We start from the raw sequence: 23,746 nt of genomic DNA on the forward strand, positions 1-23,746 counted from the left end.
GGAAGGCTGGAAGATGATTAAAGTGATGATATTATAGACTCAGCTTGAGGATTTGTGACACGGACATTCAGAAACATTCTCCATTTGCTCCTATCTTACCTATTGCTTGGCTCTGAATGCATCCTTGAGATGTTTCCTGGGATTATTGGGGAGCAAATTCATGTTTGGCCCTCTGAATTTGAGTATTTCCACTTTAGCCATCCCAATTCCATTCTTCTTCATACATACATAAAGACTGAAATGTATTTCACCCACACAAATGCACTGGCTCAGGGACTCTTTCTACAGTCCCAAGCCCCACTGCATCATTGATATGCTGGTTTCTGGTTCCGCATCCCTTCCACCCCATAATGTGACAATGGGGCTTATATTGTGAAAAGTTGCTCTGGCCCTCGACACCATGATGAATTTCACTCTACACATCAGATTCCTTTGAGTGGTAGAAAACTCACTAAAGTCTCCTTCAGTAGTCGAAGAAAATGATCTGTTCTTCTGAAATCCTCATTCAAATGCACCTCCAGCCAAACTTCTCCAAGGTGACATGTACAGCTGCAGATTTTTGCTGCTCCTGAGGCAGAATACTGTAGAAAGTAGAGAATATGCTGTCACAGAGAGAACCTCTGAGGAAAAGAATGTGTAAAATTTCAGATTAAGATATTAGAGAAGTGTCTTCTGTCTTTGAAAGAAAATATTTGGATTGTTTATAGGGTTCTTGATCTGACCTGTACACATTCCAAAAGTATTAACAGATCCATATTGAAAATTCTGTGGAGAACAAGGTGGATCAATTCATTTAATTTAGTTAACTTGATCAGATGGCAGCTTCTGGTACTGGATGTCTCCTCCTGTTTAATTTACATTTCAAATGTCTTTTTCTCTCCTAGAATGTTTTAATTCAGGAATCTGAAAGTTTCAGAAAGAACTTGGAAGAATCTTTACATGACAAGGTACTATATAACTCTCCTATTTTATCTGTAATCTCATTGTTTTATTTTAGAAAAATCATCTGATATTATTTGAATATGAGAAAATATGTTTGTGATGTACTTAACGTCTCAAACTGGCCCCTAGAAATTAATCAAATGGCAGTAAAATACTCCTGAGGATCCTGGAGTAGATGGTTCTTTACCAAGCCAGTTGCTTAAGCTAGAAATTGATGCTATATAAAAATGCTCCTAAAAATATAGTTTATGGTTGAAATCCTGGCCCCACTGAAATGAATTGACTTCAGTGGGACCAGGATTTCACCATACAAATTGTAGTTCTTAAAAAGACAGAGATTTTCATGTAAATAGTTATACATCTTTAGTTAAGAAAATAATTATTTGATTTGATACATTTACTCTAACAGGTGCAGTGAAATTATACTAACCATAGCTGAAAGGTGCCTTTTTGAGTTCAGGGCAATTTAACAACTAAACACTGGTTTAATTAATCAGTCAAATTAATTATAAATGTTTTTATTCCAAACACAAGTTTTTGGTTTTATTTTAAAGATATACTTGCCTTAAAGGCAGTAGAACACAAAAATACATCCACTTTTAGATTTATACAGAAAGTATTTTTGCAGTGTGTCCAATTAAATTAAAATATATAGTGTGGAATGGAAAAAAATACCGCTGCACTTGTTCCTAAGGGGAAAATAACTATTACCATATGACACCCAAAATGAACATGAAGTGAGGAAAATGGCAAGAGAAAATATCTGTTTAAATCTATTGTTATTTTACCATAAGTAATTTTGTAGAGAGGCAGGGAGATTTTGTGGTTAAGGCACTGAACTAGAGCTCAGGAGATTGTGATTCAATTTGTGACTGCAACAAATTTGCTGTGTGACCTTGGGCAAGTACTTAGTGTCTCTGTGCCTCAGTTCCCCATGTGTAAAATGGGATAATAAACCTTCCTTTCAGCCACTATTTGTCCTGTATGTTCAGACTGTGAGCTCTTTGGACCAAGAACTGTCTATTATGTATGTGTACAGCTCCTTGCAAAATGGGGCCACTAGGTACTATCATAATGTAAATAATAATGATATTACCTTTATATGTAATACACTATTACAAAAATATTTAAAATATCTGTTGTCACTTCATTTTGGGTTAGGAATGTGGCAGATATATATTTATTTACAATTTTATTAATTTTCCAATTCCTTGCTTTGTTTTAATTATTTTTAGAAATTCATTATTATGACAGAAGAAAGCTGAATGGTTTTGTGTTAAAAACCCCAAAACTATAGAAGCCTACCTCTTTTATCTAGCAACTGTTATAACTGTGTGTGTTCAAAATTTGGCCAGTTTTGAGAGGTGCCAAGTGGTGATTAGCATCCTTCATGTCTCCTGGCATTGCTGGAAATTGAGGTTTCTGAGCACCTCATAGGAGGTCTCATCAGCTCACAAGATTGAGCCTTAAGGCCCCAATTCAGCAAGACTCTTAAACCTCTGCCTATCTTTAAAGAAGGGGATTACTCACAAGCATAAAGCTAGGTGTGTACTTAGGTACCTTGCTGAATTGGAGCCATAAATCAGTGGGACTTAACTACATGCTTAAAGTTAAATACTTGAGGGCTGAAGAGAGATGGACTTAAGCATGGGCTTGAATCATGGTCTTACCTGGTTTGCAAGTTATTCATTACTTGGTTGGTTGGTAATAGTCATTTCTAGCAATGGCAGCATCATATGCCACCATTCCACATATTTTGGAAGCGCATTCCTCAGCATTTTTTCATATCAGCCTAATTTTGCTATTAGTGCTTCTTTCAAGTCATCCTCCATGGTAAATGGTGTTTACTTTGCCTTTTCAGACCTAAACTATTGTTTTAGTTTCTTCTTTTCTAACACAAGTTGCATTAAAAAAAATGTAATTTTCAGGCATGAGCCATTCAGAAAGTTCCTTCCAGCTTGTGAGGAAATAGTGAGGAGTACTAAACAGCCTTCTCGCAATGCACAGGCATTATTAACACCAATGGCATTTGCATGGGGTCATCAAAAGGAGACTATGGCTGAATTTATTTACTATTTTAGAAGTCAGTAACCAATTCTTTTACAGTTTTATATTCAGTACAACTCCTCTTAAAAACGCTTCTCCTTTTTTCAGGAAAGATTGTCAGAAGAAATTGACAAACTGAGATCTGAACTTGACCAGTTGAAAATAAGGGCTGGCTCTTTAATTGAACCTACATTGTCAAGGTAAAGTAATTGAACTTCAAAACAACATGTTAAGATTGTTCAAGACTTTATAACAAGGATGTGTTTTCAATACACATTAAAAACATTTTTTTTAAAGTTAGCTGTTCAATGGTTACGATTGTCCCTTTTGATTGTTTTTCATAATATAGCTGGGGCCTAACATAAGTGAGTATGTATTCCCATATTGCTAAGATCAGAATCAAATCTTCTGTTTTAAACTATGTTATACTTCTAAAATTATACAAAAATACTTCAATAATTTCCAGGAAAGTCTGAAAATAGAATTCCAGTTGCCAAGTTTAACACTAGAATTGATTAACAAATGTAGAGTCATACGCCAACAATTATATCTGTTATTTTTCCCTTAAGTGAGAGTTAACAAGGTTTTGCTTAGTGCATACAGTAAGGCCCTGATCCTTCAGCTTATTGTGCAGGCAAAATTCAGCAGAGTTCCTCACAGGCACAATGAGATCTGTCTGCCAAAGTTTGTTGAAGGATCAGGAACTAACTAATAATGAAACATGAGCTTTTTTAATACAAATCTTGTGTGCTACTGATAGCTGAAGATAAATTATTTGGGAACGCTGTTGCTATGGTTATAGAATAATAGAATAATTTTCCTTTCTGTCCAAAGATGTCCTTTAAAATAAAATTCACACCTCTGTTTCTCCTGCCTTCATTTCATGACTAGCAAGCTTAATATGTTAAAGTTTAGGATTTGTCAGCCAAAACACATGGTACAAAATTAAATTGAGGAAAATGTAATCTGAATCAAGTTATTTTTCCTTGAATGCTGTTATATTTGCCTGCATAAGCTACTATACACCCTCATGTTTCTGAGAGACATTGCTCAATGCTTGTTTTAAACTCTTTTTTTTTACTTTCTTATATCCTTTATTTTATTTTATTTTATTTATGCTGTGTTTATTTGATATATAAGGAGAAATATAAATTAATGTAATGGGCTCAAGCTTGTTAATTGTTATAATGGTTTCTCACTTTGTTCTTTTGAAACTTGAGTTATGTGGACACACACACACACACACAAGTTTTATATAGCGCCTTTCTCATGAGGATCTCAGAGTGCTTTATAGACATTAAACCATAATTCAGCCTAGCCACACCACTATGAAACTGGTAAGTATAACCCCCATTTCAGAGATGGGGAAACTGCTACACAAGCAGGATAGAACTGAGCAACAGTGTTGAATTGCAACATACCCTCTGTGTCAAGCTGTATGAAGCACTTCATAGTGATACTGTTTTCTAGAGTAGAAAACCAGAGAGCTGCTGGACAAATCTCAGCACCTGGCACAATGGTCACTGCCCCAGGTGTAGCTGCTTACCTGCAACCTCTCACCATCATGGGGGATCAGCAGTCTTATTGTCTTGTCACTCACTGCCTTGCTGGCTTCTGTGAACACATCCTCATAGCTGGTGGCTAGGTGCTGTCTGAGCTTCATGAGCTGCCTTACAGCTGTGCCCCGAGAATTCAGCAGTGCATTCTAAAATTGTTTACTTCCTGATCCCTATTCCCACACTTACAAAGCTGCTGCTGCTGGAACTCTTCGCTGAGTGTGGGTAATACAGCGAATTCCTGATGCTGAGATCCCTCCACTTGTACTTGAATTCTTCCACCTCTCAGGAATGGAAGGAAGAGAACTCATCCCAAAACCACACCTCTATTATATAGGCTGGTCTTTCAACAAGGAGGATACAACATGGGCTTATGTGACATTATGAGGCTGGACAGTAGATGAATGTCTACTGGCTGGAGACTGGAATCTGGGCTGCCTCCTACTGTCTGCCGTCACATTGCAGAGCTGACAGGCATTGTGTACACTCTCTGACCTAATTCAGAATGGGTGCCACGTTTTTCAGACACATACGCCTAAAGGGTGAATGCATTCACATCCCACTACTGTAAGTCATGCACTCAGTCATAATTTAAAGGGTCCTAACTGTGCATGTGTCTTCCAGGCACAATTTTCCATTGAACCATAAGGATTTTCAAGAGCCTCCAAAAAGAGACTACACAAAAATTCACACTGAATACCCTGATGGGTGTGTGCAAAATAGCCCACAGTATGTTTGCAGTGTATTATCTTGAATTTTTCAATTTACATTAGGAATGTGAAGCTTTTGAAATTATTTGTAGTTTGTGCTCTGGAAGAATTAATAAGTCATTCTTATAGTTTGTAATCAGTAATTTTATTTCAAAGTTGTATGTTCAATTCAAATTTAATTTTAAACATAAATATGTTTGGGAAATGGAATGCAAATCACATCATTGATTTAATTTTCATTTTCCTTGCATTATGTTTAGAATAACCATTTCTGACTTAACACACTAAGAAGTTAGTTCATTTAAAGCTAAAATCAAACTATTCTGAAGTACTCAAAACAACAAGGATTTTTTATTATAGGAACATCCGCACAGGTTATAACAGCTTTTCAAGGTTGTCACTAATATTTACCAGCTCAAGCACAAAATCTACTTGCCCATTATGATTTATGAAGGAAAAAAAATAGGAGACTCGGCATTTATGACTATAGGGATCTGACATACGCTGTACCTAGGAACTAAACCCTAAGACATATTTCCTAACATATGTCTCTGGAATTGTTTATGGCTCTTATTTCATACTTCAGAGTATATGGTATCTGTCTTCCTTTTTGTCTTGCTGTAGAATATTTATTGTTGGTTAAAGGTACCATATTGGCAGCTTTGGACAATGAACCTTGATTTGTTGTTCACAGAATTGGCACAGTACATGTAATAAATGGCACTATTGCTGTTTACAGAGCATGGTGTATGTGCCGATGAGTTCTTTGATAGCTGCTGAGTTCGATGCACGAGTAACAGTCCTGTCCACAGGTAGGGCACACTCACACCCTAACAGTGCTCTGAATCCAAGCAGCAGATTCTTTCCTCCTTAGATGCCGGTCATCACAAATCTTGATCCAGTCTGCCTTGCAACACTTCACTCCATCTACAAGCTGTCTCCGCCAACCAGAGGGGCATTCCGCTCTCCTTTCCCAATCATTCAGAGAGATTCCAAAGGATACTTAAGTCATCTTTACAAGCATCCCAAAATCTATGCAGCAGTCTGCCTCTTTCTAGACCCTTCATGAGCACAACACGCTCTTTGGGATCCTGTATTCTGGCATTCACTTGACATGTCCAAGCCACCTGAGTCTTTTCTTACTAATCAATGTTCCCATGGATGACATATCAGCACAATTTAACAGTTCCACATTTGTTACCCTGTCTTGCCATCTTACTCGAAGCAAGCATCTGATATAAAAGCTGTTTAATCTTTTGGTATGTTTGGCGTAAGTCATCCATGTTTCTGAGCCATATAGAAGAGTGGATAAAACACATCTCACATAAATACAGATTTTCACTTAGTTGACAATTTGTTATTGTTCCAGGCTTTGTCTTGAAAAGTTCCTGGCTGATTTGCCAATTCTACTAGTGAGCTCAGCAAGAAGATCTACAATGCTGGTAATAGTAGAGCTAAGATAGCAAAATTGGTCAATACCATCCAAACGAATACCAAGTAAGATGATATCTGAAACTGGTTTTGAAGAGCTTTGGTGCATGATAACAGTCTTCTTCACACGTATTGCTGGCCTAAGGATTTTGCATGAATCAGAGAACTTGGTAATAAGTTACTGTAGGGCATCAACACTGAGCCACAAGGGCTGCATCATCTGCAGACAACAGGTCCCTTATGATGGTCTCCTTCACCTTCGTCTTGGCTCTGAACCTTGCAATGTTAAATTAACCTCCATCATGTCCAGTGCTAAGATAGACATCCTCTCCAGCATCATGGGACGCATGTTGAAGCAGGAATGAGAAGTAAAAAAGTATTAAATAATGTAGGAGCCAGTACGCAACCCTGCTTCACTTCATTGTTGATGTTAAATGAGTCAGACTCTTGGTTTTTGTACATTACAGTTGCTTTCATGCCATTGTGTAAGAATTTCACAAGGTTTAGCAATATAGGTGGACAACCAAGCTGTGATGGGTTGGATCACAGAAACCCCCTTGGGAACTACCAACCTATGTGCCACAACTCTTCTGCCCCTGCTTTCCCTGCCAGCACCCTGTCCTGTTAAGCCAGACACTCCAGTCTGCTCCAACACAGATCCAGGGTCTGAACCACATGCCCCAAAGCTGCAGACTTAACTGAAAGCAGCTTATAGAAGTGTTCCTGTCCAAACTCCAAATAAATCTGTTTTACCCTGTATAAACTTACACAGGGTAAACTCATAAATTGTTCTCCCTCTATAACACTGATAGAGAGATATGCACAGCTCCACCCCTCCCCCGGTATAATATGTACTCTGGGTTAATTAATAAGTAAAAAGTGATTTTATTAAATACAGACAGTAGGATTTAAGTGGTTCCAAGTAGTAACAGACAGAACAAAGTGAATTACCAAACAAAATAAAATAAAACACGCAAGTCTAAGCCTAGTAGAGTAATAGAACTGAGTACAGATAAGATCTCACCCTCAGAGATGTTTCAATAAGTTTCTTTCACAGACTGGATGCCTTCCTAGTCTGGGCACAATCCTTTCCCCTGGTACAGCCCTTGTTCCAGCTCAGCTGGTAGCTAGGGGATTTCTCATGATGGCTGCCCCCTTTGTTCTCTTCCACCCACTTATATATCTTTTGCATAAGGCGGGAATCCTTTGTCCCTCTCTGGGTTCCCACCCCCTCCTCCTCAATGGAAAAGCACCAGTTTAAAGATGGATTTCAGTTCAAGTGACATGATCACATGTCACTGTAACACTTCATTACCCACATCCCAGCGCACACTTATACAGGAAAACTTACAAGTAAAACAGAGCCATCTACAGTCAATTGTCCTGGTTAATGGGAACCATCAAGATTCCAAACCACTATTAATGGCCCACACTTTGTATAATTACAATAGGCCCTGCAAGTTATATTTTATATTTCTAGTTTCAGATACAAGAGTGATACATTTATACAAATAAGATGACCACACTCAGTAGATTATAAGCTTTGTAATGATACCTTAAAAGAGGCCTTTTGCATGAAGCATATTTTAGTTACATTATGTTCACACTCATCAGCATACTTTCATATAATCATATAGAGTGCAACGTCACACAAGCTTCTTCAGACCAACCTCTTCATGTCCAAGGCTTTTGTTAAATCTATAAAAGCCACATACAGTATACTACGCTTCTCTCTGCACTTTTCCTGCAGTTGTCTTCCAGAGAAGACCATGTCTATGCTGGGCCTTCCCGAGCAGAGGCCACATTGGCTCTCAGGATAGATTATTCTCAGCTGAAGTTTGAAGTCTAGGTAAAAGAATACAGCTTAAGATTTTTCTCACGATGTTAAGATATAGCTCTGTGGCTTTTATAGTCACTTCTGACTCCTTTGTTTTTGTAGCCTTGGATGAAACGAACATCTTTAAAATCTTGAGGAACAGTTTCTTCCTTCCAACAGAGTAGTAATACCTCGTGCAATCTTAGCCTTTTAGCAAACAAGCTTCCCCACATCATACAGCCAATGTACCTTTTTCCTGCTAGAGAAGGATCTATCTCTGGATGTAGGAGGACAGTCCTTTCTCCATGTCTCTGATCTCTCTGGAGAAACTGTTAATAACCGCAGTTGTGTTTTTTCCTACTAGGAATTCCAACTGAGATCACCCAGATTCTGATTCTGCACTCCATGCTCATTGGAGATGCAGTTTATGGTCTTATGTCACTGAACAGCCATCAGGTGGTTGCATTTTAACAATACCAGTTGCTCCCACTTTCCGACTAATGTGGTGGTGCTAAAATTTAGACTAATGCCTCATTCTTCTAGGCAACAATTTATTTTAGTTCAAAATAAGTGATCCTGTAGTGAAAGTGAACATCTGTTCAAATCTATTTATAGAATATATATCTGGAATGGGGAAGTGGGGATTACATTAATATTCTAATAGTATTACAGATTTTACAGCTATTATAGATTATTGGAATGGTTAAGAAAAGTACCTAGGGAGGTGGTGGAATCTTCGTCCTTAGAGGTTTTTAAGGCCCGGCTTGACAAAGCCTTGGCTGGGATGGGGTTGGGGTTGTTCCTGCTTTGAGCGGGGGGTTGGACTAGATGACCTCCTGAGGTCTCTTCCAACCCTAATATTCTATGATTCTATGATTTTAGCATAAATGTGTTTTTCTGAATGATTACCTTCATTTTGGAAATCAGTCATACCTTTACTTAGACAGCTTTCATCTCTAAAGATTAAAGCCATTATTTTCTTGGGCAACATTCTTCCACTGAGCTGAAGGTAATATTTTGAGGGATAAAAATCCTATTTTGTTTCTTGAAAACTGATTATTAACCTTGCTGTGAACCTTTTAAGGAAGATGGTCACAAGCTTTTTTTTTTTCCAGTTTGAAAGGAATTAAAATTTAAATATGGAGGTATATTTTTCATGTGCATTCTAGATAGAGTAACTTTCTTGACTACTACAGAAATGCAAGTAGTCAGATAACATTCTCATTTCACTGTTGTTATTTATAACATATATATTATTTTTTTAAGAAATCCTTCTGTGTAGGAGTAACAACTTACTTTTCTTAACCATTCTCTTTTCTCCATTCAACTTAGTACAATGAAAGATGATAGATGCAATAGTATATTTGCCACATGCTAAAACAAATACAAAGATGATCTGCCCTTTCCCCCTAACTGCTTTCTGTCTGTGTGTCAGTCTTCAGACTGCCAGTTCCAGAGAGCACAGACCATTCCTTCCTGTCTGCCTGGAGACCTATCTCTTTAGGAGATACCATAAACAAACAAACAAGTAGTAATAACGTGTTGTACTTTGATACTGATCAAGTATCATCACTACATTATTTGTAACATTACATTCCACTTCTCTAATGTTATCATGCCAAGTGCATCCTTTTGCTAAGGCCAAAATGTGGCCAAATCTTCATGACTGTTCAAGAATGCTCAGAGGGTGCATGGAGACTTCACTCCCCTTATTTCCCACCACGAGCAGCAACTGTGACGGGTCTGGGAGGTACAAGCACTGCCCTAGGTTAGTTCTGTCACGGGTACTAACCTCCTGAAAAGAGTCAAGGAAAGGGAACATAGTCTGTGTCCTTCCCCCACAGTCCCCACCAGCCAGCAAATCTGATTGCAAATCTGGGGCAGGAAGAGAATGCCACATTGCATCAATGAGTGGCAGTGTTTCCACTCTAGCATGCACACACCCCCAGGAAAACTAGGAAGAATTCTGACTGGCAGCCACAATTCTTCCATTGTTGTCCTGAAGCTTAGACCATCCTCATCCCCAGCCCTGCAATGCAGCCAATGGTTTAAAAGCCAGAGTCATGCCCCAAACGCACTTATGGAAGCCAAGATTGTTAGGCTGTATCAGTTGTATTAGTTTAATCTATTAACATAGTACCAGATATGTAGCATTCCAATCAAACCATAAACCTTTATATCATTGAGAAATTGACTAACATTATCATAATGTAGAGCATGTCTTAATAAGCAGATTGATTCATCTTTCTTTTCATTCATGATCACATAACATTATCATGGCAACAATTGCTTACACAGAAAAGTAATACTACAGAAGTGTTTAGGGTGGGGTATGCAAAAATGCTTAATGTTGACCCGACTCTGCTGATTGACTTCATTGGAGCTCTGCCAATTTGCACCAGCTGCAGACCTGGCCTGTTGTGGTTTGTTATTTAATTCTTTAATATAAAAAGGATCAAGATTTATTTCCTTTATTACTCCACAATATGTTTAGAAAATGTTCACTGAATTGTGTCCCCAATGTAGTTTCTCTTGCAAGGCTTAATGAATTAATGTCAATAAAGGTCTGAGACCCTAGAATGAAAGGCACTGTATTATCATTACTGTTGTTTGAATTTACCTATTATCTCTGCCTCAATCCTTTTTCAGATCTCACCTTGATACGTCAGCAGAACTGAGGTATTCTGTGGGTTCCTTGGTTGATAGCCAATCCGACTACAGGTCAACTAAAGTGATAAGGCGACCCAGAAGAGGTCGTATGGGGGTCCGGAGAGATGAACCAAAGGTTAACCATTGAATTGTTTTCACTTGTGAAACACTGCAAGCTTTTTTGCATGCATTATTTCAATGTATTCCTAAACAATGACAGCATTAAATACTGGCATGAATAATGCACCGCAAAAGTGCTTTAACTAACTAGTTTGCTGACAGCTTATAGGATATCTTCTTTTTATTGCATATGGTATTAATAGTTCATGTTAACAATTGAAATCTCGATACTGGGATATGACAGTATACCTCAGTGTTTGTAGAAGATACTCAATGGGGTTACAAATTGTGTCATTTTCTCAGCAAACAATAGGATTTTTCCATGCAAATCTACAAGTACATCCACTACTGTATAGCAGCCAACACTAATAGCGCAGAGGGAGATATTCAAGTTCAGTGGGAGTTGGAAACCTAACTGGACGACACCTTTGAAAATCTCTTCCTTTGTTAATGCTGAACTGCAGTAGAAACCATATGAAAGAACTTTACAGCATCTTTATTCCTCTCAAATAAATCTATCATTAATGTTGTTACAAATAAGAAAGGGATTAATAATCACAGAGTCAATATTTTAAAATGTTAATACTTCATCTTTTCCATTTTCCAGCAAGCTAATTTTGAAATAGTTTCTTAGACTACACCATATGCATTTTGTAAATTTTTGCTTAGGTGAAATCTCTTGGGGATCATGAGTGGAACAGAACTCAGCAGATTGGAGTCTTGAGCAGCCACCCATTTGAAAGTGACACCGAAATGTCTGATATTGATGACGATGATAGAGAAACTATTTTTAGCTCCATGGATCTTCTGTCACCAAGTGGGCATTCAGATGCCCAGACTCTGGCCATGATGCTTCAGGAGCAACTAGATGCAATCAACAAAGAAATAAGGTACCTAACATCAACCAACTGCAATGTGTTTTCTGTTCATCGCTCAATCTTCCCCATTTTGCTCAGGATCAGTTTCCATAGACTGCAGTGGGAGCCCCACTCATGCATTCCAGGGCAGTAATTGGGGAATGTATGTGTTTATGTATAAGAATATGTACTATAGTGGAAGTAATGATAGCAATTTCCTTTCTTAAACATGGAGTTTGCGAAGAGCGTGCCAGGGGAAGAGAAATAGTTAGCTCTTCAGAAGAAGCTATTTTAGGGCACATTAACAAAGGGAAGCTTTTTGATAGACCTTTATTCATAGGCCTTCTTTTCAAGATTTGTATGTGCCCATTCTACCATTAATGAATATTACCATTAATGAAGATTTGAATTCAGTGATATGCATGGTTCCTACTGTTAATTATACCTGTAATACACCTCATATGGATCTGGGTTACTAAGAATGGTATGAAAGCAGAAAGGAATTCAGTAAGAGGTTCATATCCCAGACCGAGTTATAGGGCCCAAAGACAAGGAAAAAAACCTCAATGTATTAAACTGCACTAATTTCATCTGGAATTATTGAGAGGCAATAAACATTGAACCTAAGGATGCACTTTTCACAGCAGAACCACAGTTTACCTGTTTTGTCAAAACAGGTAGGTTTAAAAAGATTGCGTGATAAATTGATCATGTTTTCTTTAGAACATCCATTTATTACCTCCCAGTTCCGAGGAAATAGATGAAAGAGATATCATTAATGCATCAATGTCCAGGTCATACCAGTAGGTTACCGTACTATTTAGTAATCAGGTGGAGAATAGTTTGAAATAAACCCTTTACCTTGTGCTAGTTTTTCCTCAAGTCTTTCTCTTTGTGCAAGGTAGCCTTGAAAGAATAGTGCCCAGTGTAATATATACTCTTGAGCATGTTTTAAAATGACATGAAAAAAATTTCCATTCTAGGGTGGGTTGAGGCTACTTATTTTTCACTGTAATTTTTCACTCCCAACATGTCTCCATTTGATTCATATAGAATTTTGCTTCAATTTTCTAAAATCTGTTTCACAGCATTTCTGTCAAGATAAAAGGCCAATGGAAAATTTTGCTATTGTAAGGTTTAAATCTTGCTAAAATAGCATATTCCCAATATACGGAAAACAAGGAATTTTATTCGTGTTTTCTTTTATTACAAGGAAATCAGGACCCTGACAATAGGTTATAGGTTAAACAAATATCTTTACTTTTTACAAAATTAAAGTGTTGCCCTTTTAAAAAGCAATTATCTGATATAATGGGGGGTTGGAGAAGAGAACATATCTGTAGGTAATGTAGATAGATAGGATTTATGTCATGCTGAATCAGATCATTGATCCATCTAGTCTTGCATCTTGCCTCTAGCAATAACTAGGACCTGATGCTTTAGAGGAAAGTAAAAAGAGAGAAAAAACATAACACTCTGAGTTATTTTTGTAGTATTGTAGATTGACTGAGAGAAGAAAATTCTTTATTCCCCTCCCCACACACACACACATACATTATCAGTCGATGCCCTAAAGCATGAGTGACTCTCATCAAAAAATTGGTTTGTAAAGATACACCTATAATGAATGGTAAGATTAGTTACTTTCATATTCCCTTTTGTAAATTTCAGGGAAAGTTATTCAGTCAGGAGAGTCCACCAAGAAATGATCACCCTCTTAAGAACATAAGAATGGCCCTACTGGGTCAGACCAAGGGTCTATCTAGCCTAGTATCCTGTCTTCTGACAGTGGCCAGTGCCAAGTGCCCCAGAGGAAATGAATAGAACAGGTAATCATCAAATGATCCATCCCCTGTCGCTCATTTCCAGCTTCTGGCAGAGACTAGGGACACCATTCCTGCCCATCCTGGCTAATAGCCATTAATGGATCTATCCTCCATTAATTTATCTAGTTCTTTGTGAACCCTGTTATGGTTCTTGACCTTCACAACATCCTCTGGCAAGGATTCGGTTGTGTTGACTGGGTTGACTGTGCATTGTGTGAAGAAATATTTCCTTTTATTTGTTTTAAACTTGCTGCCTATTAATTTCATTTGGTGACCCCTAGTTCTTGTGTTATGAGAAGTAGTGAACAACACTTCCTGATCTACTTTCTCTATACCATTTATGATTTTATAGACCTAATCATATCTCCCCTTAGACGTCTCTTTTCCAAGCTGAAAAGTCCCAGTTTTATTAATCTCTCCTCATAAGGAAGTCATTCTATACCCCTAATCATTTTTGTTGCCCTTTTCTGAACCTTTTCCAATCCAATATATCTTTTTTGAGATAGGGTGAGCACATCTGCACACAGTATACAAGATGTGGGTGTACCATTTATTTATATAGAGGCAACTTGATATTTTCTGTCCTATTATCTATCCCTTTCTTAATTATTCCCAGCATTCTGTTCGCTTTTTTGACTGCCACTGCACACTGAGTGGATGTTTTCAGAGAACTATCCACAATGACGCCAAGATCTTTTTCTTGAGTGGTAACAGCTACTTTAAACCCCATCGTGTTATATGTATAGTTGGGATTATGCTTTCCAGTGTGTATTACTTTGCATTTATCAACAGTAAATTTCATCTGCCATTTTTTTGCCCAATCACCCAGTTTTAAGAGATCCTATTGTGGGTCTTCGCAGTCTGCCTGGGTCTTAACTATCTTTAGTAATTTTGTATAATCTGCAAATTTTGCCACCTGTTTACCCCTTTTTCTAGATCATTTATGAATATGTTGAATAGGACTGGTCCCAGAACAGACCCCTAGGGGACACCACTATTTACCTCTCTCCACTCTGAAAACTGACCATTTATTCCTACCCTTTGTTTCCCATCTTTTAACCAGTTACCAATCCATAGACCACCTTCCCTTTTATCCCGTGGCAGATTACTTTGAATAAGAGCCTTTGGAGAGGGACCTTGTCAAAGGCTTTCTGAAAAATCTAAGTACACTATATCCACTGGATCTCCTTGGTCCACATGGTTGTTGACCCCCTCAAAGAATTCTAATAGATTAGTGAGGCATGATTTCACTTTACTAAAACCATGTTGACTCTTCCTCAACAAATTATGTTCATCTATATGTCTGACAATATTGTTCTTCATTATAGTTTCAACCAGTTTGCCCAGTACTGAAGTCAGGCTTACAGGCCTGTAATTGCCAGGATCACCTCTGGAGCCCTTTTTAAAAATTGGCTTCACATTAGGTATCCTCCAGTCATCTGGTCAGAAGCTGATTTAAATGATAGGTTACAGACTACAATTAGTAGTTCTGCAATTTCACATTTGAGTTCCTTCAGAACTCTTGGGTGAATACCATCTGGTTCTGATGACTTATTACTATTTAGTTTATCAATTTATTCCAAAACCTCCTCTAATGACACCTCAATCTGGGACAGTTCCTCAGATTTGTTACCTAAAAAGAATGGCTCAGATTTGAGAATCTCCCTCACATCCTCAGCTGTGAAGACCGATGCAAAGAATTCATTTAGTTTTTCCGCAATGGCCTTATCGTCCTTGAGTGCTCCTTTAGCACCTCGATCATCCAGTGGCCCCACTGGTTGTTTAGCAGGCTTCCTGCTTCTGATGTACTTTAAAAAAAAAATTTATTACTTTTCGAGTCTTTGGTAAACTGTTCCTCAAATTCTTTTTCGGCCTTACTAATTATATTTTTACATTTCATTTGTCAGTATTTATGCTCTTTTCTATTTTCCTCACTAGGATTTAACTTCCACTTTTTAAAGGATTCCTTTTTTTCCTCTCACTGTTTCTTTCACTTTGTTGTTTAGCCACATTGTCTCTTTTTTGGTTCTCTTACTGTGATTTTTAATTTGGGGTATATATTTAAGTTGAGCCTCTATTATGGAGTCTTTAAAAAGTTTCCACGCAGCTTGCAGAGATTTCACTTTTGGTGCGGTACCCTTTAATTTCTGTTTAACCTCCTTACTTTTGTGTAGTTCCCCTTTCTGAAATTAAATGCTATAGTGTTGGGCCAATGTGGTGTTTTTCCTGCCACAGGGATATTAAATTTAATTATATTATGGTCACTATTACCAAGTGGTCCAGCTATATTCACCTCTTGGACCAGATCCTGTGCTCCACTTGGAACTAAATCAAGAATTGCTTCTCCTCTGGTGGGTTCCAGGACCAGCTGCTCCAAGAAGCAGTCATTTAAAGTGTCAAGAAACTTCATCTCTGCATACCGTCCTGAGGTGACATGTACCCAGTCAATATGGGGATAATTGAAATCCCCCATTATTATTATTGAGTTTTTTTCTTTTAATAGCCTCTCTACTCTGCCTGAGGATTTCATAGTCACTATCACCATCCTGGTCAGGTGATCGGTAATATATCCCTACTGCTATATTCTTAGATAAGATGTTTTTTATTCATGCAATATGTCTTATGTAAGAGGGTGATCATCTGTTTTATCCAAACTGATCTAAAATTTAGATTTATTAATAACATGGAAAAGATTATTTTAATTCCCAGAATATGATCTACATTAGATCTTTCATCAGATATCAGTTCAGAAAATACTGTAGACCTTTTATGGCAATTTTTAAATGGATTTCAGGCAAGAAGATTGATCTTAGCAAGGGATCTTTTAGCTTTTTTTATACTTTAGGCGTTATGGCTCCTTTCATTATAACATCTCTATTTTCACATTTCACTCTAAATCCTCAGCCTGCCATCTTTTAGATTCACATATTACTGCAATTCAGAACTGGATATTTTTCACCCCGTGAATATATATTTACGGGGCATAGGAAAGTAAATGGAAGCAGTATGTAGTTTATAAACTATGATTAAAGAACACAGTGGGAGCAACCTAGGGCAATATTTGGGCCCTGTGCATGAACATCAAATTGGTTAACAGTAAGAAAGTCATTTTGCCACGAGAATGAGTAAATCCTGCATCCCATTTTCCAGTGAAACAAAATGCAACAACCTTCATAGACAAATATTTCTTTCTCATTAGTTTGTGGGGATAAAACAGAAAATTTGGTTTGAGTGTTTTCTCTTGTTCTATCAGAAAGATCCATAAATGTCCTATTATATGGTGGAAGAAGCCACTGCATAGTTAAGGATAAAGCTAGTTTCTCATTATAAATTCAATTTTTCAAGAATCGTTGGCCTATCTTTCCCATAAAGAAACAAACCCTCCTAAAATTTCACAAACCACATTTTATCCCAGGGTAGGTGTTTGTTTTTTTTCCTGACTAGTTTGGAAAAAAAGTAGAAACAGGAGTTTTACAATTCTGGTGATTAAAAAGGTTCTTTGACAGATTTTTTTGGAAAATAATTTTCAGACTCATTTTTGGCTTGACTTACAAACTGCATTTGTTTTGTTTCATTGGCCTCATTTGAGGGGAAGTGCCCCTTAGTTTTAGTTTTCTGGAGAGAGAGGGCAAATGAAGGAATTACAAAGACATATCAAATACAGATCCAGTGAATGGGCATACTTATGCCCCACTAAGGTAGGCAGTGGAGGGATTAAATAGGGGCTGATTAGAGCAAGGATGTAAAGGAAAGGCAATGGGGAGGACACTCTCTCTTTTCCTCTCTTCCCAGCCTGAGGAGGAAATAGGTATAGGAAGCTCCCAGGCTCAGACAAGGAACACTGGAACAGAGAAACTGACAATCTTGCTAACACAGCTAAACCCAGAGTTGTGAGTTCAATGCTTGAGAAGGCCATTTAAAGATCTGGAGCAAAAATCTGTCTGGGGATTGGTCCTGCTCTGAGCAAGGGATTGGACTAGATGACCTCCTGCAGTCCCTTCCAGCCCAGATAGTCTATGATTCTATAAATGGATGTTTGGCTTTTCCTCCATCTGAGGCCAGCCATCCCTTTGTCTGTCTCTTTTTCTTTTTTTGACAAGGCTGCGGTAAGCCCTCTCTCTGGTGGGCCAGAGTGAGGAACACTGTTGAGAGGAGTTTATGCCTTAAAATGGCAGGACACAGTATTTTGTTTCTTGGTTGTGTTGTGTTATACTACAACATTACTGTTGGAGGATGGGGGACTTAACATGTTTGCTGATAGACACAATAATTAATGTAGTCAAAAAGACAAACTGGCAAAGTTACATAAGCCTAAATACAGTGGACTGAGTTCTCCACTCTGCCCAGCTTGAGCTCAGATGCAATGCAGAAGATGAGAGGAGCTGATCTTAGTTTCCTGGCCGCATTGTAAATTTTAAAATATTGGTGGGAGGGGAAGCTTTAACTTAAGCTGCTGGCAGAAGATCTTTCACCAGCAGAGCATCATGCTCTGCCATGTTTCTTCCTCTTCTCCCCTCTGCAGACATGGCCCCCTCCTTCTCCTGACTCAGGCTCTGCATCCCTTACCTACCTCATGCACTCCTCTTGCCCCCTGGCAGACAGGAGACTCCAGCCCAATGTAACCAACACATTTCATAACACCAGTGGGGATTTACTTACATTGACTTACCACAATGAGACAAATTACATCTACTTACCACAATGAAACCTGATGAGGTTCAACAAGGACAAGTGCAGAGTACTAACATAAGAACATAAGAAAGGCGGTACCGGGTCAGACCAAAGGTCCATCTAGCCCAGTATCTGTCTACCAACAGTGGCCAATGCCAGGTGCCCCTGAGGGAGTGAATCTAACAGGCAATGATCAAGTGATCTCTCTCCTGCCATCCATCTCCATCCTCTGACGAACAGAGGCTAGGGACACCATTCTTACCCATCCTGGCTAATAGCCATTTATGGACTTAGCCACCATGAATTTATCCAGTCCCCTTTTAAACATTGTTATAGTCCTAGCCTTCACAACCTCCTCAGGTAAGGAATGTACTTACTTAGGACGGAAGAATCCCATTCACTGTTACAGACTAGGGACCGAATGGCTAGGAAGCAGTTCTGCAGAAAAGGACCTAGGGGTTACAGTGGACGAGAAGCTGGATATGAGTCAACAGTGTGCCCTTGTTGCCAAGAAGGCTTACGGCATTTTGGGCTGTTTAAGTAGGGGCATTGCCAGCAGATCGAGGGATGTGATCATTCCTCTCTATTCGACATTGGTGAGGCCTCATCTGGAGTACTGTGTCCAGTTTTGGGCCCCACACTACAAGAAGGATGTGGAAAAATTGGAAAGAGTCCAGAGGAGGGCAACAAAAATGATAGGGGGCTGGAGCACATGACTTATGAGGAGAGGCTGAGGGAACTGGGATTGTTTAGTCTGCAGAAGAGAAGAATGAGGTGGGATTTGATAGCTGCTTTCAACTACCTGAAAGGGGGTTCCAAAGAGGATGGATCTAGACTGTTCTCAGTGATACCTGATGACAGAACTAGGAGTAATGGTCTCAAGTTGCAGTGGGGGAGGTTTAGGTTGGATATTAGGACAAACTTTTTCACTCGGAGAGTGGTGAACACTGGAATGGGTTACCTAGGGAGGTGGTGGAATCCCCTTAGAGGTTTTTAAGGTCAGGCTTGACAAAGCCCTGGCTGGGATGATTTAGTTGGGAATTGGTCCTGCTTTGACCAGGGGGTTGGACTAGATGACTTCCTGAGGTCCCTTCCAACCCTGATATTCTATGATTCTATGAATTGATAGAACTTTAATATAATTTAATGTAACATGGGACTATGTTCCTTTTGAAGTCTCTTCTACAGGTGTAGGAAGCAACATGAAAAACAAGTATGTAAATCCAACAGCAAAGTTTCCTCACAAATGAACACAGAAAGGGCAAAGTTTAGGTTGGGTGGAAGTGTAAATTGGGGTAGGGTTATGATGAGTGATGAAAGATTGTGTGATAGCAGAAAATTGTGATTGCAGGGATCCCTTAACTGTTCATTTGCAGCTTTTTTGTAATTCTTTTTTTTTCCATAAAAGTTATATATTTTAAGACATATAACATAGTTTTGAGTGTCTACACTTTTTATTCCCCCCGTGTCTGGTTTGATGATAAAAGAGAGAGAGCAAATTTTTGTCTGAAATTCTCAGGTTTTCTCTTAGTGGCAAATTCATATTCCATATGTAAGGTAAAATAGTACAACAGACATTCAACAGTGTGTGCTTCCTTTTCTGTTAGCTCCTTTTTGTGATCTCTACTGATACAGTATCCCTGAAGTCTGACATGATTTTACATTTTATCCAAAAATACAATGTGTCTCCAAATTCCATGGATTATTTTGAGTTGTATCTGGAGACCATACACTCAGAACACGTGAAGTAGAACTGCATTAGATGTGTTTTACACAATAAAACAAAATGAGTAGGGTACATTTTAGGGCGGTCAATTAATTGCAGTTAACTCATGCAATTAACTCAAAAAAATTAATTGCAGTTTTAAAAATTAATCATGATTAATCACACTGTTAAACAATAAAATTCCAGTTGAAATTTATTAAATAATTTTAGATTTTTTTTCTACATTTTCAAATATATTGATTTCTGTTACAACACAGAATACAAAGTGTACAGTGATCACTTTATATTATTATTTTGGATTACAAATATTTTCACTGTAAAAATGATAACCAAAAGAAATAGTATTTTTCAATTCACCTCATACAAGTACTGAAGTGCAATCTCTTTATCGTGAAGGTGTAACTTTCAAATGTAGATTTTTTTTTGTTACATAACTGCACTCAAAAAGAAAACAATGTAAAACTTTAGAGCCTAAAACTCCACTCAGTCATACTTCTTATTCAGCCAATCGCTAAGACAATGAAGTTTATTTACATTTACAGGAGATAATGCTGACTGCTTTTTATTTACAATGTCACCTGAAAGTGAGAACAGGCATTTGCATGACACTTTTGTAGCCGGCATTGCAAGGTATTTACATGCCAGATATGCTAAACTTTCGTATGCCCCTTCATGCTTCGGCCACCATTCTAGAGGACATGCTTCCATGCTGATGACGCTCTTTAAAAAAATGTGTTAATTAAATTTGTAACTGGACTCCTTGGGAGAGAATTGTACGTCTCCTGTTCTGTTTTACCCACATTCTGCCATATATTTAATGTTATAGCAGTCTCGGATGATGACCCAGCACATGTTCATTTTAAGAACACTTTCACACTAGTTTTGACAAAACACAAAGAAGGCACCAAAGTGAGATTTCTAAAGATTGATACAACACTTGACACAAGGTTTAAGAATCTGAAGTGCTGTCCAAAATCTGAGAGGGACGAGGTGTGGAGCATGCTTTCAGAAGTTTTAAAAGAGCGACACACCGATGCAGAAACTACAGAATCCAAACCATCAAAAAAGAAAATCAACCTTCTGCTAGCAACAGCTGACTCAGATGATGAAAATGAACATGCATCGGTCCGCTCTGCTTTGGATCACTATAGAGCAGAACCCGTCATCAGCATGGACGCGTGTCCCCTGGAATGGTGGTTGAAGCATGAAGGGACATATGAATCTTTAGCACATCTGGCATGTAAATATCTTGCAACGCCAGCCGCAACAGTGCAATACAAACACTTGTTCTCACTTTCGGGTGACACTGTCAACAAAAAGCTGGCAGCATTATCTCCTGCAAATGTAAACAAACTTGTTTGAGTGATTGGCTGAAGTAAGGCTGAGTGGACTTGTAGTCTCAGTAATCAAAAATAAATATAAATGAGCACTTTACACTTTGTATTCTTTGTTGTAATTGAAATCAATATATTTGGAAATATAGAAAACATCCAAAATGTTTAAATAAATGGTATTCTATTATTGTTTAACATTGTGATTAATCATGATTAATTGCGATTATTTTTAATCGCTTGACAACTCTAGTATATATATATTTTTTAAATATTAAATAGAGTATTTCCTTTCAGAAGATTCTTATAATAGCTTTTGCATTTTGGAGATAGTTGGTTGCATTATAGATCATCAAAAATACTGTTTCCCATTTCCAAATAAGGCATGTTCCACTAAAGCATTATTACTAACATGCACAAGAGAAGGGAAGACCACACTGTAGATATCTGTGAGGCAGCTTGTTTGTCTCTATTTCAAAACTTAAGGAGCGTCTGTCTTCTCTGATCCCATCTTTTTATCTTGCACAATTCTTTCATCTGCTCTTTCTGCCTCTAGATGTACTAATACCTCTTCCTTTCCTCCTTTATGAAAATGTGTGATTGTTTTGACGATATGTGACTGAGAGGGCAGATGAGGATGAAGAAAGGACAAACCACTCATAAATGAGTGCACTTTTGTACATTATGTAGTGTAATTCATTCAGAAACAGATGGGCCTTGTAGTAAGTCATCTCCTTTTTTATACACTGACCAGAGAAAACCTAATGTCTCTGGGGCAGTTACTGTCCCCTGCTTTGTGACTTTCTAGTGTCACAAAGCAGCTGTACAGCTGACAGATCTAGTTCTCTGAGGATTCCCCTGCCTAGAGGAAACCTTGGGTGCATAGAGTCACTATGCCCACTGCAAGGGTCCTGTCTGGGGTATCTCTTGTCTGACAAAATAGCCCCTTGGGTCCTAGTCAGTTGGCCCTCAACCTCAGAGTTGCTCTAACGTACCCTGGGGACCAGATTGAGGGATCTGTTGGGAGTTCATGTGGGTGCAGCTCACATGCTAGCACATTTATTTATTAGACCAGGGCCTACAGTACAGGAATTTGGGTTTTGTTTGGAGCATCTGCCCTGCTAATACTGAGGAAATCATTTCAGTGGGAAGGAGATGGAATTAAACACTAGCAAGTAACCAAACCACTCTCAGGAAATGAGTAAAGAAGCTTTTCTGAGAATGTTAGGTGAAACACAATGGTGAATGCTAAGTTGTGTCTCCCATTTATTCTTTGTCATGTTTCTCTGCTGGTGAGAACTATCTGCCTTCCTGCCTTATAGTTCTTATTGCTCTTACTCCCTGACAGCAGGCAAAGATATCCTCAAGAGCCATGCTGAAGGTCTTTGGGATCCCTTTGAGTGGAAACCAGTGGAAATTGCGGAGTTCCTGCATATTGCAGATTGATGTCTGTATGGAATAGCACAGTAATAGGAGGGATGAGCTCTCTTGTTCTTTTTACTCAACATAGTTAAAGAAGCACTAGACATATACTGCTACTGACAAAGAAGATCACCCAATGTGTGTTGCTTTCAGCAGCCCACACCAGTTGAAAGGCCAAAGAGTATCCTTAGCAGGGTGGAATCCAGACTTAGCACTAAAAGTTAATTATAATGCTATGAATTAGTCATACTGGTTTTAGAATATCACTGGGAAAATGCTACCAACTTTAGACAGTAAAAACAATATAAATAACATAACATAAATGCTAAAATATAAAGCTTAAATACATAAAACAAGTTAGTGTTAGATGTAGTGGGGGTAACTTCACACATCCTCTTGTTTGATTTCCTGTTAGATCAGCACTAGAATATGGGTCCAATAGGTTTTGCAGGTGCGGATTCTAATACTTGCAAATATTAGAGTTTATCAAGTCTGCTAGCACATTTTTGTACCTTCAAAGTGTATGCAGAAGTATGTGTGCCTGTATTTTGCAAGCTCATTAATGGTGCTATAGTAGATGACCTTTTGAAATTTTACCCAAACAGTTTTTATAGTTAAATTGTTGTATATTAGCAGCATTAAC

General features: G+C 38.2%; 1 protein-coding gene across 1 annotated transcript in view; it reads left to right on the forward strand.

Moving 5' to 3' along the window:
• The window catches only part of PPFIA2 (PTPRF interacting protein alpha 2), a 618,303-nt gene that overhangs the window by 512,395 nt on the left and 82,162 nt on the right, over nt 1–23,746 (forward strand). Inside the window, exons 13-16 of the mRNA XM_039497350.1 lie at nt 885–947; nt 3,097–3,188; nt 11,151–11,286; nt 11,940–12,160. Of these exons, the coding sequence (XP_039353284.1) occupies nt 885–947; nt 3,097–3,188; nt 11,151–11,286; nt 11,940–12,160 (512 nt within the window). The remainder of the gene's footprint in view (nt 1–884; nt 948–3,096; nt 3,189–11,150; nt 11,287–11,939; nt 12,161–23,746) is intronic.

This window comes from Mauremys reevesii, linkage group 1 (genome assembly GCF_016161935.1).
Source record: "Mauremys reevesii isolate NIE-2019 linkage group 1, ASM1616193v1, whole genome shotgun sequence".
Classification (NCBI taxonomy): domain Eukaryota; kingdom Metazoa; phylum Chordata; order Testudines; family Geoemydidae; genus Mauremys; species Mauremys reevesii.